Source organism: Lepisma saccharinum, chromosome 22, assembly GCF_977018435.1.
Source record: "Lepisma saccharinum chromosome 22, izLepSacc3.1, whole genome shotgun sequence".
Classification (NCBI taxonomy): Eukaryota; Metazoa; Arthropoda; class Insecta; order Zygentoma; family Lepismatidae; genus Lepisma; species Lepisma saccharinum.
In genome coordinates, this window is record NC_139250.1 from 26,143,810 (window position 1) to 26,162,017 (window position 18,208).

The window sequence follows — 18,208 nt, forward strand, 5'->3', positions numbered from 1 at the left end:
AAGTACTTGAATTTTTCATGGCGACTATGTTGAAAAATAGAGGACAGTTGTACCTTTTACATGTAAAGTAAAAATTTGTTGTATCTATGAGTTGTTTTTTTTAAGCCAAACGGCGGTTACTTTCCGAATGACCCTCATACTTAAAAATCCCCCTAAAATGTTTTTTGTGCATTGATTGTTGCCACAAGATGATAGATATGTGTTAATTATAGATGGGTCATTCCACGTCAATTCATCCAGGCCATGTCACCCACCATCCCCGATTTTGATGAAATTCGGTATACTTATAGAATTTTTAATGCTGATTACAAAAATGACAATTTTTTTTAGATTGGTCAAGGGGCTCAGAAGTTACGAGCTTTTTAAAATCTCAATGTACGCCACTCGAGGCTCCACTTTGAATGACACGCATTAGGTTATAAATGATGCTATCTTCCCTCAGGTTTGCCGTAGAAACTTCAAGTTTCTTTTCGTTTGTTCAAAATAGTGTAAACTTTCATTTAAATAAGGTTTCAGATGATTGTATTAATAACCATGTATTTTTATGTATAGTTTCATGTATTTTTTTAGAAGAAAAAATTACTAACTTCAAGAGCGAATTTCGTGCAATGCCCCCCCTTCAATTTCCCCCCAATTTTATATGTAGGTAGCTCAAAGTGTGTACTAATGCCTGATGGAAAAATTGGGATGGGCGGTTCAGAGACAGGGTGATAAAAAATCATTTTCATGAAATGACATTAAAAGTTAATCTTATTAAAAATGCTTATGTATTTAGCACAAAGTCTGAAGTACAATATGTTTTAAGTTTAACATTCAAAATTTATGTTCACTATGTGTAAAGGTAAGCATAGGCGTAACCTGGTGAGGGCAATGGGAAGCATTTACCCCCTCCGAAATTCAAAACTTAATTAAAATTTACAAATAACAATTGCAGCAGAACCCCGATTTCAAGTTCCTTGATTTTACATTGTCCTGTATTTTATATTCAATTTTGGCGGTCCCAACATAGCAAATTGCTAAGAAATATTCCTCCGTTTTACATTTTCTCGCCTTTTAAGTTTTTTTTCAGCTTGGTCGCCTGAATAACATAAAATCGACGTTCCACTGTATCTAAGTCAGTTTCAACTGTCTTCATTTTTTTAAGAAATATAGTCATCATTATTAGCATTCCCAAGTTTAGCAAATTATCTTCGAGAACGTTCTTTTTGTGCATTTTATCTCAATATGGAAGTTATTTTTTTGGCTACTCTTCACTGGGATACGTAATATGAAGTTAGAATTAATAATACACATTTGTGCTGATTGAAGTTTTTCCAAGGAGATTTTGCCATATAGCACAGAAACTTCTAAAATGTGAAGGGTACAATTGATAGTACATGAAACTTTGGCAATGCATAGAGTACAATAGTTTAAGTATTATTAGTACTATCTTGATGGGCGTAACTTGGGAACTATCTTTGGGTTGAAAGAAACACAAAGTTTTCCATCCCATAACAATAGTGTACAAGATTATTTGCTAAATACATTTAATTTAATTTAATTTTGGAGGGGTCAAATTCTTCCCTTTGCCCTCGCCAGGTTACGCCTATGCTTACCTTCACACATAGTGAACAGAAATTTTGAATGTTATACCTTAAAACGTATTGTACTTCAGACTTTGTGCTAAATACATAAGCATTTTTAATAAGATTAACTTTTAATGTCATTTCATGCAAATAATTTTTTTATCACCCTGTCTCTGAACCGCCCATACCAATTTTTCCATCAGGCATTAGTACACACTTTGAGCTACCTACATATAAAATTGGGGGAAAATTGAAGGGGGGCATTGCACGAAATTCGCTCTTGAAATTAGTAATTTTTTCTTCTAAAAAAATACATGAAACTATACATAAAAATACATGGTTATTAATACAATCATCTGAAACCTTATTTAAATGAAAGTTTACACTATTTTGAACAAACGAAAAGAAACTTGAAGTTTCTATGGCAAACCTGAGGGAAGATAGCATCATTTATAACCTAATGCGTGTCATTCAAAGTGGAGCCTCGAGTGGCGTACATTGAGATTTTAAAAAGCGCGTAACTTCTGAGCCCCTTGACCAATCTAAAAAAAATTGTCAATTTTGTAATCAGCATTAAAAATTCCATAAGTATACCGAATTTCATCAAAATCGGGGATGGTGGGTGACATTTTCACAAATTTCTGGATGATTTGACATGGAATGACCCAGAACTGAAATAATATTGAGTGTAATTTGTTCTAATAAAAATTTTGTGGGCTGCTTTTCAAATTCTATATAGTTAAGATCTGCTTTCAAAAGTTCTTTGTATCTATTCATTGCCTAGATTTACCAGAGCTCTACCGAGCTGCCAATTATTATTTAGTTTCCATAATTGTAAATGAAACTTAGGATAATTACAGGAATTCTGACTTCATTTAATACCTCATCCCCATCCTAGTCGTTGGGAGTTGTGCATATTTTTTTTACTTTACTGGGAATATTTCTGCATTTTTCTGACATATTTTAAATTTATGACATAAATTAGCAACATATTTTACAGTATTATAGGACAAAAAGTCCTGGGCCCTAATTATGATTAATGCACAAAACTTTGATAAGAATTGAGAGAATTACACTTTTGATATGAAGGTCAACTTCTTCAGGACGCATATTTCACAATTGAAGAATAAAATATGACAACTATATAAAGCTTTTTCTTTGGGGGGTTGCCTGATGACACCCCGTCCCCTTACACGTCACAAGAGATATCGTACACAAAGGACAAGGCCGAGGAGAGAGGCTGATGAGCCAGTAGCTCCCAGCAAAATGCATGAAAGAAAAAAAATATTAAAGTTTGAGGAAAACATTGTTGTGAGTTACATGTAATATTTAGGAATATGCCAAATTAAAAATTAAGATAATTTTAGATTAAAATGTACATATATGGACGTAAGGTAACCAAAGAATTCTGAATGATATCTTGAACATTGTAAGAACTGGTAATTTGCCAGAAGGGGTACAAGCGACAGTACCCCCAAAGTACCTCTCCTTTTCGCAGACAAGAAAGACTTGGTAATTAGATTTTTTATTGGATGATTGATTTGGTGTTTTAAGTCAACTTTATGCACAGTAAGGCTAATCGGGACTGGACCTACAGTTTAAAGTGGGATCCGAACCACTATGTGCCTCCACCGGTGTAATGAGATTGTACCTCCAAAATTAGGTAACTTTTTAAAGTATATCAAACGTGTCTAACACAAACATTAATATATAATATGGGAAAAATCATGTAGGGTCTAATAGGTTACAAGTTCAGATCCCACCAAAATAAAATTTCGGAGTACGCTAACGTCATAGGGTGTCTAGATATCAATTTCCTTAATTATAATTTGATTAACCAGCTTTTGGTAATAGAAATCAACTAGGTATACTGCATCTCGAATTTTCAAAACTTTTAATTCTATTAACCATAATATCTTAGTTACTAAGTTGGATAATACACTAATAGAATTTGTGTAATATAACAGATACAGAATGCAAATTCACATTTTGCCATTGCTTGATATTGTTAAAGCTCTGTTTAGCTTTTACTATGAAGAAATAACAATTATGCATTATTTGAGTGATAACTCCGTAAATATTTTTCTTCTAAATTGCAAAATTATTTCCCTAGGGCCGAGTATATGAGAACTTTCACATACCAAACTAAATTGTAAATTGCACTTTCACACAATGCTCGGTCGTAATTTTTTAATTTGGAGCCTATTTCAACTTTATGGTCATAATTTTGGCGATTATGCTATTATGATCCCTATAAATATGATTGTGATTGTTGATTCAACATTTTCAGTACCTTGGCACGGACTGGTAGACATTTTCAGATTTTTGGAAATCAGGAAAATATACTATACTTTTTTTTCCAGCAACCAATTTCATACTTCACTGTACCTCCCTAGCTTAATTGCAACTGATTGTCAGCCAGTACTTGGTAAAACTCATGAAAGAATAACCACAAATAGTCCCCTAACGTGGAATCGAATACAGGTTCCCACGTTGTATGTGGTAACCCAGGCTCTTCGTAGTAATTGTAATGAATAGCTGCACTTGTGAATTATTTGCAAAATCTCCCTTGATGTTGCTTGTGAATGATTATTGTAACATATTACCTGTTTCAGTCCGTAGTGAGGGAGATGAACCGGCTGGGGATGATGGTGGATCTGTCCCACACGTCAGTCCACACGATGAAGGACGCTCTGGCGACCAGCAAAGCCCCCGTCATCTTCTCCCACTCCTCCGTCTACTCCCTCTGCAACTCCTCCAGGAATGTCCCCGATGACGTTCTTAGGGATTTGGTAAGTGTATCCATCTAAGTATGCGAGTTTAGTTCCTGTCTTTTATCAATAATATAGAAGTGCCGTTCGACATACTTTGAGTTGAACCTGAACAAAATGAATGTAACTTAAAGTACTTGCAGGAATTTTGCCTCCAAATTCTTCAGGCAATATGAGAAAGTTTTTATTTCAGTGTTGCCATAGTTTGAAGAAGTATTTTTCAAAAACCGAAATAATAAAAAAAAAACAATTATGCTGACCAAGGCAGTAATTTATTTTATTATAAAACATAAACTAAACTTAACATTTCAACCTTCTAGCAAGGTCTTCTTCAGAATGTGGTTGGACTCTAGATGGAAGTAAATATGTTTAGTATTTTACGTGAAAGTACAGTTGACAAGGGAAAGCCACCTGCTAGATTGTTCCAGAACAACTTTCTAATAGTCTGGAGGGGAGTAATGTTTGTGTATAGATATATATCGTCCTGTTTTGTACCTTGTTACATTTGTACTTGGTGCAGAGTCTGAAGAAGACCTTGCTAGAAAGTTGAAACGTTAAGTTTAGTTTATGTTTTATAATAAAATAAATTACTGCCCTGGTCAGCATAATTGAGTTTTTCTTATCATGGAAACAAGGCTTAATGGTGTTATAACCAAAATAAGCATCATTATCCACAAAATTAATCACTTTGATTATTTTTCCATATCCTAGCAGAACTATCCATTACAGCGTTTCCAGAATGTATTTTTAATATTATTTTAATATCATTATAATAAAAGTTTTGCAAATGAAAAATGAGAACTAGTATTTTTATGTAAAACGTGGTTCAATCTAAAAAAAAAAAGCTCCCTACTTTCTTTAACTAAGCTTGTTACAGGAACGAGTGTAAGTCATTCAATATAGGCAACGTTTCTTAACCGATTATATTTTCTTGTATACACAGGGAATACATTCTATATTGTTATTGTGTCATTGACTGAAGAAAATATGTGGGAAGTTGTTACTATGAATAAATTGCCGTCTTATTTCTCAATAACATATTACTGAAACCAAAAGTGAATTGTGTTATGTTCATTACCTACTTCTACCACCACTAGTAAATACTATTGCTCATGCTGGAACAGTAGTGGTTGCACCGACAAGCGTACCAGTAGTTTGAGGAACATAGCCTAACGTATTCTAAGATTGATAAGTTGTTAATGTCGTCTAAATCTAAAGTAAATTTAGGGGATCGAACCTCAGGCTATGTGAGAGCCTGGTACTATAAGTTTTGGCTGCGAGAGGTGCACATTTAGCTGTGAGTGATAGCCCGGGAGAAACATAACGGTAAGACTCAAATAAGCAAAAGGGGCTTGCCCCTGTGGAATAAGAACATTTAACCATTAGATTTTAACACTTCGATTGACTGGTCTGGCAGGGTTGTGTAAATGTAAGAAACGGGATAAAGGAATGTCTGTTTACCTCTGGTGTCCTGTAGTTGAAGATCTCGTTGAATCGGTAGACACGGCGCAGTCCTGAAAATAAACTTTTTTACGTAGCGCAACTCCGCGGTATATCTTTACGTATCAATTGAAAATCAGAGAATTCGGAGGCAACGACTGTGTAGGCTATAAATTTATGAACACAACTGGGGCTGAGAATGTTCTCTCGAACTATTTATGTGAAATTCGAACTTTCGATCACTAAAACCGTTGACGAGACCGTGTCCCTCGATAACGGTGTTTATAGCGTAAGGCTGCGTTTGCATTCTCTTTCCTACGATTTCAGGAAGAATTCATATCAGCAATTTATTACATCCGCTGAAGATCGCTTGTGTAATTTGCTTGAAGGAAGCTCTTTCCAGCTTCCTCAACCGGGCCCTTTTTATGAAGTGATTAGACTATCGGGTTATGACGCCCGGGGTTCCGGGTTCGAGTCACTCCTTCGGCGTGATACGATATATTGCTGATTGTAATATTACTGTTTATTTTGTGAATTAGTCTAATGTCTTTAGAAAACGTAGAATTCTATAAATACTATTACAAATAAGTACCAGTCTTCAACTTTGGTTCCTACTTTTTTTCCAGGCTATTAACGGCGGAATGGTGATGGTAACCTTTTACAACTATTTCGTTAAATGTGGACCAAAAGCATCCGTCGCAGATGTTGCAGGTATGATTGTATTTATTCGCTATTTATTTATTTATTTATTTATTGCAAAAGCATACATTTATTTTTAAATAGAGTGATCTCAAATACTTCTTTTCTATCCAATCTCCTCGATTCATTATTAAGTTATTTAACGCCATGGGGCGAATTAAGCCTTCTGGTTTGGAAGGATGCCACCCAGTGACTTATTTGTGATTTCGGGGGTAGATTTTCGTTGGTATGAAAATTTGTATATGTTACCAGCCAGTAAAATAAATTAATGGGGTAAAAACATCCCTGGCAGGGATAAAAATAATTTTATTTTGCCTGGGATTTGTTGGGGGAAATCCCCGGCATGCCCCTCTGTCAATTCGCACACTGCTATTGACACAATTGTCTTGTGTTTTCATAAGTGTAACTTCAGATTATAATTGTTAATGTCATTGCTTCCCATTTTTTTGCAAGTATTAGTCATTCGTGTACGAAAGTACTGTATCACATTATTTTAATGTATTCTAACCTGTATTGTACCACCAAGTATGCTAGGAAATTACAGGCAATACATAATATTGTGCATAGATGGGTATGCGAGAAATGATAAGACTAGAAGTTGACATTGCATGAATATCGTAAGTGAGAAGTGAAAATATGCTGCATTTGTAAGTAGAGACAAGCTAAAAATATGGCCCAAAATGAAGTATTACTGGAAAGGAAGCAATGAAAACTCGGGACTCAGTGAAAGAGTACCAAATTAAGTACAAATGTTCAATTACTAATATTGACGAGAACAACCACTACTATTGTGATGCATCTCATTAATTATATTATGGTAAATATGGCCTTAAACATAACTAAATATACACACGGATATGTACATACAGCATCTCGATATACTACATATATAACTGTGCCAGTTTCAATGAATATATGACTGAATCATTCCTTTATATTTCAGATCATATCAGATACATTCGAAATCTAATTGGAATAGACCATATTGGTGTAGGTGGTGATTTCGACGGAATAAATAGGTAAAATAATTTACGTTCTTATTTATGTAATTTCGTATAAAATTATTTCAGCAGGTTAATAATGATACTTGTGCACACAAACAAACACATACACAGTTTATGTATTCGTTCATTATTGTCCACGTATCTAACATCAATTGAATAACTAAACTGTAGAAATCTGCTACAAGGAATTAAAGGTAAAGGTAAAGTGCTCCCCTGTGCATAGCACCACGCCTGACCGCCCACCCAGCGTCGAATAACATGGGTACCTGGGGGAAACCCTGGGGGGTAAAGGCGGTCAGGGGCGTGGTGCTGATCACATCACCCCCACTCACGACCGGATCAAGAAAGTGTGGGGCGTTACCCCCACACCCCTATACGCCTTCATGGCGTGGTGCTATGCACAGGGGAGCACTTTACTTTACTTTACTTATCGTAAATAAAATGTCGCATAAACTCCTCACAAATTTGCTTCTTTCTGCAATTTCCTCCAGGTGGAGAAAAACTCTATTCAGTGTTTCAAACCCCCCAAATTTCAAGTCGAGCAAGCAGAATCGTAAATATCATACAAGGTTCTTTTTCCAATTTATTATTTCTGTTTGATTGTGTATTATAATAGCGGTTTATAGTTTCTAAGTTCATGGAAAGTGTTAAATTGAAAACCTATCACCGCAGCGTTTATCGTCTAGTGGAAGGACCTACTCAAAGTTGGCTACTCTCACCTGGAGCTGAAGTGCAATGTTGCTAAGTTTACGATTTCGGGACTTAGAATTCTTTTGGGGCGGTCAAATAAGATGTTGCGAAGTGTACCATTCATGTGAAATATTATTGTAATTAATAAATAAAGACTTTTAAATAGTATACGTATATATCGCAGGAAAAATAAGAGAAATTCAGAAAATTATATTGGGATCGAACTCTTCTCGTTACAATGTTCGAGAGTTAACTCCAGAGGGGGCCACTCCGCGACTTGCACGTTATTGGCTAGAGCTTGTGACGTCACCAAGAGGACACTAGCGGAAGAAAGCTATGCGTAGAAAGTAGCAGATTGCACATGAAACGCTGTGTTTTCATGCATCTTTTGATATTATACACCAAAGCTGTTAATTTAATTTGACAACAAGAGATCAAATACGCGATAGAAGAATACACTTATTCCGAAACAATGCATAGTTTATTTTTCAGACATTATTTGCGTGATATCTTGTCCCTGTTAGCTGTAGTCCACTGCCGGCTTTTCTATCCAGCTAACCTATTGCATTTATTTTAAATGTCTAGTTCTAAGGAAAGTTCTTGTCCGGGCATATTCTGATATGAATTTTTACTGAATGTCCTGGAATTTCCCTTTAATAATTTTACGCTACTTTTGATCGCCAGGATGAGGATAAATTTGTTTTTGTTATTTAGCGTCTTCTTCCACTTTTGGCTAATCGCGACGAACAGGATGAGTGATGTTTAGTTTAAATTCATGAAGGGACACTCGCAACAGGCACGTATCCAAGGGGGAGCTTAGGGGGCTCGAGTCCCTCGAAAGTTTACGGTTTACAATAGATAAAATGAGGTTTTTGGTTTCTTGTGGTGGGAAATAAAATAATGTGACGATAATTTAAGGAGAGAAATAATTATCGAGTCAAGCATGTATCCAAGGTGGGAATCAGGGGGCTCCAGCACTCCCTTCAGGAAATTACGCTTCATAAAATTAGGTTCATGGCTTCTTGAATAATGTGATGATAATTTGAGAGAAATAATTATCGAGGCAAGACACAGAATGTTCTATAACCCTGTTATTGTTAATAGCGCGTATCCAAGGTGGGATCAGGGGGCTGGAGTCCCCCCTTAATTTTTTCAGTTTACACTACATAAAATTAGGTTTTTGTTTTCTTGAATAATGTGCCGATAATATAAGGAGAGAAATACTTACCAACACGGAGAGTGTTCTATAACCCTGTTGTTGATAATATTGCATTAAAACTTTTTGGAGCTTTCGGTGTTGTCGCAGCACTATGTAAAGACTTGTCAGCATTTGGAAGCTGCAAACGTAGTGCCACACGTAGGGCGATTCATTGTAATTTTTTAATCTCTGGAAAGCGCGAGAGGGAACGTACTTGAATAAGAGAAGGAATCGAACTACTGTCAACATTAACGAATCGTTTTATCTGCGGAACGTTCTAGAATATAATGAGGTTAAAATACGCGGCTTCAATTTTCAAGTTGATCTGTACAACAGAATCGGTTAATGAGAATTCAAAGGTAAGTGTGACAGTTCATACAATCGATTAGTGATCAGTCAGTGTCCATTGGTGGCTTTATAAGATCTAGTGATTCGAAGATGAAAAGGACTAAATACCGTAAAGTAACGAAGTCTACTACTAGTTCCAGTTGGAGTCCAAAGCTGAAGACATCAACGACAGCGGAATTTCCGGAGCCTCAGTGTAGTGCTAGTTCGGGTCGAAGGCCGAAGGGATCAACAACAATCCAACAATCAACAACCAGCAATATGTATTACTCTGTACTGTTTGTGATCCACATGGATTTGTGATCATCCCTTCATCCATTTCATCTACTCACCATTCATTTTCATCCTTGCGATTAGCCAAGGGGTAAATTATACTTGAAATAAAACAAAGGTAAAGAAAGGTAAAGTGTTCCCCTGTGCATAGCACCACGCCATGAAGGCGTATAGGGGGTGTGGGGGTAACGCCCCACACTTTCTTGATCCGGTCGTGAGTGGGGGTGATGTGATCAGCATCACGCCCCTGACCGCCTTTACCCCCCAGGGTTTCCCCCAGGTACCCATGTTATTCGACGCTGGGTGGGCGCCGGGGCCGCTTCCACCGTTAGAAAAGTTCCCGGATTTGAACCGGCCGGGGATCGAACCCGGGACCTTTAGCATGGTAGTCAGACGCGTTACCGACTGAGCCACCGCGGCCACCAAAAGCAATACAAATACAAAACAAAAAAAAATGGAACGATTATGCTGTTACGTTTTCCTGTATAGCTATTAGGCAAGTCGCATTTATCAGCCAACAGTCAGAGATTGCTTTTCGGACGAATGATACTTCTTCGGAGGTAAATGCAAGCTGAGAATTATAATTTGAGGATCTAAATTTTTAGATTTTATTTGTATCAATATTTACTACTGCGAGGAATTAAAAAGAAACTTACGGCTAATTACGGCACTTGCTTCCTATTGTGTAATAGTTACATTTGTTGTAAGAACATAATACATTAATTTACTTTGTATAAATATTACGTTATCCATCGCTTTTCCTAATTAAATCTCATACCATATCCAACACACACATAAAATGTGTTTTACTAATAATACAGTGCGCAATTAGAAAATAAGTCTTGTGAAGCAACACCAATATGGCTTCCCCGATGACCTAGTGGCAGCGCCGTCGCCTTGTAGTCTAGGGGTCCCGGGTTCGATACCCGGTGTAGGCACATAGTGGTTCGGATCCAACTTTAAACTGTAGGCCCAGTCCCAATTAGCCTTTCTGTGCAAAAAGCGGATTTAAAACGCCAATTCAACCAAGCAACACAAATATGAAATATTAAATCTAGTTGTTTTTTTATTTGGTTTATTTTACTTCACTTTTCTGCCACTTTTGGCTAATTGCGAAGATGAGGATGAGTCATGATGATGAAATTGATGAATGGACACTCACAAACATCCATACCCAGGTCGGGATTCGAAAATGGGATCCTTGGCGTCGTAGCGCGATGTGCTAACCACTCTGCCACGGATGCCGGCTATTAAATCTACATGGAAAGAGTTTCTGCAGTATGTTTGAGTTGAGTCAAACAAATTTCATAATGTGTCAGTATTCTCGTGGCATGTATTCAAATGTGTACTAATACAGGGCTAAGGGCTACCTACCGACTGCCGGCCTCACTTCCACCTGCCGAGGAGGGAGATCATCCAACCTGTTACGAGGTGGCGTGTGGTCAGCACGACGACCCCCCAGTCATTTTTGTAAGTTTCCATGACCGGATTACGCTACTCATTGTAGCTCACAATGGTGGGTGGCCACCGGTCCCATACACAGTCCGTAACTTCAGAAGGAAAGTTGTTACGCTTCCCCTAGGAGACTCGAACCTGCGCGTTCCGTAGCCAAAGCCCAAAGCATGACGTCTTAGACCGAACGGCCACGGTGTGCGACTAAATATGCACTAAGTTTTAAAAGCAAAAGTACCTTCTGCGCGTTGTAACATGCCATGAATGAATATAGGGATTATGATTCACAATCCCGGCCATTTATGAAGGTGGTGTTAGCATCACGTTCCGGCCCCCAAAATACTATTTTTTTAGACCCCTGGTGAACCTCAAAACAGTTTTCATGCAAGGACGTTGCTGAGAAAATCCCCCTCGAGACCAACCACCCTGGGAACAGAATCCTCGTCTTCAGTGTGACAGTCAGATTATTTACCGACTGAACCAACGAGGCTTTTTAAAGCACATATAAAATAAATTAAAGCCAGCAAAATAGTATTATATTTGTACGATATCTTTAAATTATAATATAATAGACGTGTATACAACACATTATATTGATAATACAAAAATCATTGATAAATTTTTCCTTGCTTTGATAAGTATGCTTTACATTGAATAGCTTCTTTGGGCATTATTTACATGACAGCTGTTCTCATTGATTGACGAGAAAATTGAAAGGATGTGCAGGGGCAAAACGTCTGTCCTGTAAGTCGTACATTATATTTTCAGCACAATTTCTCTACAAACGCACATAAAGTAAAGTAACACAGTGTAATTGTTAATTAGTGTTGGCTACCTACGAGATGTTCAAAGTATTATTTTCTCGGGCGATGTTTCAACTTCAAAGCTAATAAATCTTATCTTTCACTCAATATTCAATGAAGCAATACTTAGAAACTGAGTTCCGATTGTGTAAAGGTTTTTGAAAGTTGCATACGTGATGATATGGAAGGCGAGTGTGGAAGTAAGGCCAGAGGCGCAACCACGAATTTTTGTCTGGAGGGGGCAAGTGCCAGGATAAACGTACCAATAATAATAATAGTAATAATAATAACATTAATAATGGCATTATTATTACTATTGGCAGTAGTAGTAGTATCAAAGACGTTATTATCCTCATAAATTACGCAAAAGGGAGGTCGATGTCTGTACTTAAGCATTTATTTGGAACAATCGATTTGAAATATTTTTTCAACACCAGAAATTTTACATTAGCTAATAATTGAAAACAAGCACACAGACTGTATTTTTGAATGGCAGAAAATGAATGTTAAATGCATGCTGAAGATATTTTTTTGTACATATAACATGTATAACTTTCATATGTTTTACACAACGCAAACATGGAGCGACATAAAATAAGAAAATACATATGCAAGATGCTAACACTAAATTATGTACGTATTCAAAGTTTATTCATTACATATATACAAAACATATTATTTAAATACATCACATTACAGAAAGCAATTATATTGCGAGCGAAGCGAGAAAGAAAATTTTTAGATCCAATTTTTGCAATTTAAAACAATATTGATTTAATAGGGAACAAATAATATCACATGGCGCCAATGCATTCTCTCTTTCACAACTTTTTTTTTCTTAATTTAGATTATTTGGCGCCCATAGCCGACTCCCGCCGCCCCCTAGCTACGGCTCTGAACTTGACGAGACTGAGAAAAGCAGTATTTTTATTTGTATAAAATTTGAAATAGAAGGGGGCAATTGCTCCTCTGTGCTCCCTGCAGGTGCCTTTGGTCTTCAATGTTTGCCCCTCCTAGAATTGACTTCCGTCGAAGGTTGGGGGGCAATACCCCTGCCCACCCTGTGGTTTGCACCACTGAATAAGTCCAAAATTTGGAGGAACAATTTGAATCAATCCTGCTACAGCAACTTCTTTTTTGCGAAGCGATGAATACTTTATTCCAGGCGATTTTCTTCTATTATTATTGCACGTGGCAAGAGCACAAAAGGGTGATTTGTTCTCATTCTACCGGCATTCAATAAAAGGTGTGTACCTTATAAGTAAATAATCGACCCATTTATCTCAAGCTTCCATATACGCTAACGAAGTAAGTTCCATTCTGTCCTCTTAATGACGTCATAGCGCGCACAGAATCATGGGAAAAAATCTCGAAACCTCGGGAATGGCATACCTAATAAAGGTACCTTGAGTTAACTCGTAGATTCCTTACAAGAAATTGAAGCAGTTTTTAGAGATTTCCAAAATATTTAATGCCAGCTCGCTAGTCGAACGCTTTGAGTTGTAGGTTCATTTTTTTTTTATTTAACCTGGCGATACTCGCGATCGGTTCGGTCAAGCCCTAACTCGTGGGTTAGCGTGGCTCTCACTCCACCTATTTTTCGACATGTAATGATTTTTTTTTGTTTGCTAAATTTGACTCAGATCATGAACTTTACACAATGTAGACTATGTATATTTTGTTTATGCATAGTACACATTTCAATGCTTCACTTAAGAAGCAAATAGAATCCATTGTAACTTATTACCAGGCGAAAATATAGTTGCTCATGGGTGAACACCGTGTTCCCTTCATCTTGCAGCTCCGACACGACTGAAACAAAGGCACCTCAGAGAGCGTTAGCTATCACTCATATTTCGGATTGTGGTATCTTATTGGAGGAGATACTCGGAAATAAAAATAGACGAGAGCTTGGTTCTCACACTTCCACGAAGCTCAAATTACAAGCATTTGGAAACGAAAGTGAGCGCAGCGCTCACCCGCGAGTAACGGTGGGTTAACCTCAGAAAGAAGGTTCCGGGTTTTTAGTCCTGGCTTTGCACGAGAAATTTATCTACCTTGCTTTATGTACTTTTAGGATAATTTCTTACTCTAAAAATATAATGGCTGTATTGTTGGGAACATGCAAGCGAGCAAGGAAAGTTTTAATAAATCTATTTCTTTAAGCCGATAACTTTGTTAATATAATAATTATTATCATATTTAAAATATGTTCACTGAGCGTCACGATGTTTCTTGTTTCCGACGTTTCCTCTCCTAGCCGACACAATGAGGCTACTTGTCTGTTTACCCCAATCCCTCTACATAAAAAACACCATGATAGCAATGTAGAAATTAACCATCTAAAATTTAGTTCACTAAAGTAGAACGTCCTCTGATTTGGTTTAACTAATATGACACACCGCTTATGAAACACAAATCTTCTCGTGCTAATCTGTGTTTTGCACATTTTTAAATTTAACCACAATGTCTGTTTCAGCAAACTGATGATGCAATAGCATGTTTTTACAATTAGGCCAAATGGTTTATATTTCAGTAGCATTGTCCTCTTTCAAAGGTTACGCAAAATGTACTTAATAATCAATAGTTCGTCCCTATTCTTCCTAAAAATTGTGTCGGTTAGGGAAGGGAAAGTTGGAAACAAGAAATATCGTGACGCTCAGTGAACGTATTTTAAATGTGATATAAATTATTACATTAACAAAGTTATCGGCTTAAAGAAATATATTTATTAAAACTTTCCTTGCTCGCTTGCTTGTTCCCAACAATACAGCCATTATATTTTTAGAGTAAGAAATTATCCTAAAAGTACATAAACCAAAGGAGATAAAATTCTCGTGCAAAGCCAGGACTAAAACTTGGAACCCTCTTTCCGAGGTTAACCCGCCGTTACTCGCGGGTGAGCGCTGCGCTCACTTTCGTTTCCAAATGCTTGTAATTCGAGCTTCGTGGAAGTGTGAGAACCAAGCTCTCGTCTATCTTTCTTTCCGAGTATAGATTATTATTCGACTTCCTAACGTTCATAAAACCAATGTAGGTATTTAGACACAACGAAATTGAAATACTATTTTTTTTGATTGATTGATTGAATTTAAAATTTTGGGTGCTTCAGCAGTTAGGCAATTTTGCACCCGTCATATTATGCGGGTTCAGCTCTAAAATATAACTATATAACTATAATGTCGGAGGACTAAATATTCTTACATGAATGAAAAGATGGGGCTGTAAAATGGCACTCTGCACACATTAGGGCAAAACACAGAACAACACACACACAGCCCTACAGAGGATTACACTGGCTATAGATCCAGACGCCAGAGCTTCGTTAGTCTGCCAAATGCAGTCCAGGGTGTACTACTTGAAAGTGAGGTTGACATTTGGGTGTCCGGATAAAGTGTCACCCCTTAAACCCCGAAATACTAACTTTGTTTCCATATTCGAAGGTTATTTACATCATATATAATTACTAATAAGGTAACTGGGGGGAATAACGCCATTCTAAGCTTCTTGGATTTTTCCTGGCATTATAAAAACATCTGGCAATGTAAAAACTGGATATGGAAATAGATGCATTTTTTCGCTAGCAACAAAAAAATTATGGTATCTTTATTTCAAATAGTAAATTTTCTGAGAGCTTTTTTCTAAGAAGGTGCATTTTGGCGTTATTTCCCACATAGCCGGGTAATAACGCCACATGTGTAGGGGTGATAACGCCATACTATAAGAATGTCCTAATAAAATAGATAAATGGTAATTACTCACTTTATACACACTTGAAGCATTATTCATTCTACAACTATTTAGAAGATGCCATAACATGCAACGTATAATATATTACATTAACATAAACATATAGTAAATGGAAATGTATATAATACACAAAAACAGATTCTATTTTAGTAGTTGTATTTACGGTACTATAAACTCACGAAAGTATGAACCCCCCCTCAAGCAGATTTGCTATACTTAAAACAAGCTGAACATGAGCATATGAGCTTTTTGCTCAAGTGTGGAATCTTGTCTAATTCAAGATTTTTGTAAAAATGCCCTTGGGAATTTCCTCAGAAAGTATGACCCCCTCAGATTGATGAGGCTACACTTATAAAAGGCACTTCTGAGAGATTGCTGTCCATAAATTTGTTAAAAATATGCCCCTCTTGTGGCCACACTTAAAACTAGGCCATCCACACACATACACACACACATACACACCCACACACACACCCACACACACATACACACCCACACATACATACACACACAGACACACACATATTTATTTCTGGTTTAAGTTCAATTGGATACCAGGCTCAATTTGTTTATCTAATATTAAAACAATGTAATTCTTCTAGAATTGCTCCGTGACTCTCTCATTTCTTATGTCATAAACATATGATTTTTCTCCTATGAGAATAACACTACATATGGTGTCATCGGGTAATGCCTCGTGGAATTCACAGATAATTTTAATGTTTGTCCTGTCATTAACCACAACTTGTTTCCTTTTTGAAGCGTTGATGACAAACATGGGTCTCCGTGCTTTGAATTCATCTGGTGTGTAATACATGTCAGTACTGCCAGTAGTGACCCTCTTGAAAGCCGAAAAAGCTTCATATAATTTGAGGAAATCATCCTTGGACATGTCTAAATTGTAATTTTCTCTAGGAAATACCTCATTTCTGCCATTTTTAAGATATATGTTCTTGATGTTGCAGCTATCAAATTTGCTTGAATTTTTTTCCTGATTGTTGTGTCTTCCAGTCTGAAACAGTACCACCACAAAATCAGGCATGTCGTATTGTATGCTGGAGAATGAATTTGTAGCATCAAACTCATAATAAGTACCAGCGGCAGGCTTCTGTACGCATTGATATGTGTAAAATTGCAGAGGAATCTGTGGATTTTTTAGGATATCAGCTTTGTATTTAAGAGCATAACTGGCTTCATATTCAACAACTGGGATTCTTAGCTCCATAGTCTGAATAATGCACTTGCCTGCATCTGGTAAGGTATTAGGCAGAGCTTCTCCTGTAGAGTTTAATGTGCTGTACCTCATCAATGCATTGTTATCATTTGCAGCTCTTCTAAATGTGATTCTTAACCCGCCCTTCCACATAATATCTTTGTAATCCGAGAAGAATCCTGGCAACAGGCGCATGGGGAACAGCACTGTGTGATTTTTGGATAATATTTTATCACCAGCTTCAAATCCACCTATTTTGTAGTATGAAGCCTCGGTTTTGGATAATTTTAGTGTGGCCAAAGCTGTGGAGGTAATGCCGGGATAATCTATTCTGTTTATAACAACACCATGCTTTCTGATCTCAATTTCAGAGAACAGATGCGGCACAAAATTATCTACCAATCTTATGTTTGAATTTGCAGGGTAATCTGTTCCATCGAGCTTTACAACATCAAACTTGATGTATAGATCTGCTCTGTGGGGGTGTATAAAGCCATCCCCTACATCAAGATCAACCTCAATCTCTGTGTTGGGTTGATTTAAATTTGCAAATGTCCTCCTGTTTGGGGGGAATGATTGTAGCTCATAACTCTCAATATTTTCCATTGTATGTATTTTTATTTAAATGTTAATCTCTATGACAGCAGTTGTTGTGGCTCCAGCAAAATCAACTAATTCTTCTTTTTCATTAGTGACCATCAATTCAATGTAATCTATTCTATTATGGCACACAGGAAAATATAATGTTGGGGATGGATTGTAGATGATTGGCTCCATGAATTCGGAATTAGGTTTGAATGTTGCAATGATGCCGGTTTGTTTGTGAGTGCCTATGCCATTTGATTTGGTGATCATACCCTCAGCCACATTACAGTGAATATTCAGAGTCTCTATGGCTAAGAATTTAGGTATATTCATAGCAGTGTGTTTGATGGCCGCTTCAAGTTTTGTGTTGTTCTCAAATCCTAACAGCTCTCCTATAGTACCCAGATGCACTGTTTCTGT

At 36.9% G+C, this 18,208-nt stretch overlaps 1 protein-coding gene across 1 annotated transcript in view; it reads left to right on the forward strand.

Annotated features, from left to right (window-relative positions):
• Positions 1-18,208, forward strand: part of LOC146005031 (dipeptidase 1-like) — a 112,247-nt gene that overhangs the window by 78,536 nt on the left and 15,503 nt on the right. Inside the window, exons 7-9 of the mRNA XM_083144170.1 lie at positions 4,181-4,357; positions 6,403-6,487; positions 7,419-7,494. Of these exons, the coding sequence (XP_083000296.1) occupies positions 4,181-4,357; positions 6,403-6,487; positions 7,419-7,494 (338 nt within the window). The remainder of the gene's footprint in view (positions 1-4,180; positions 4,358-6,402; positions 6,488-7,418; positions 7,495-18,208) is intronic.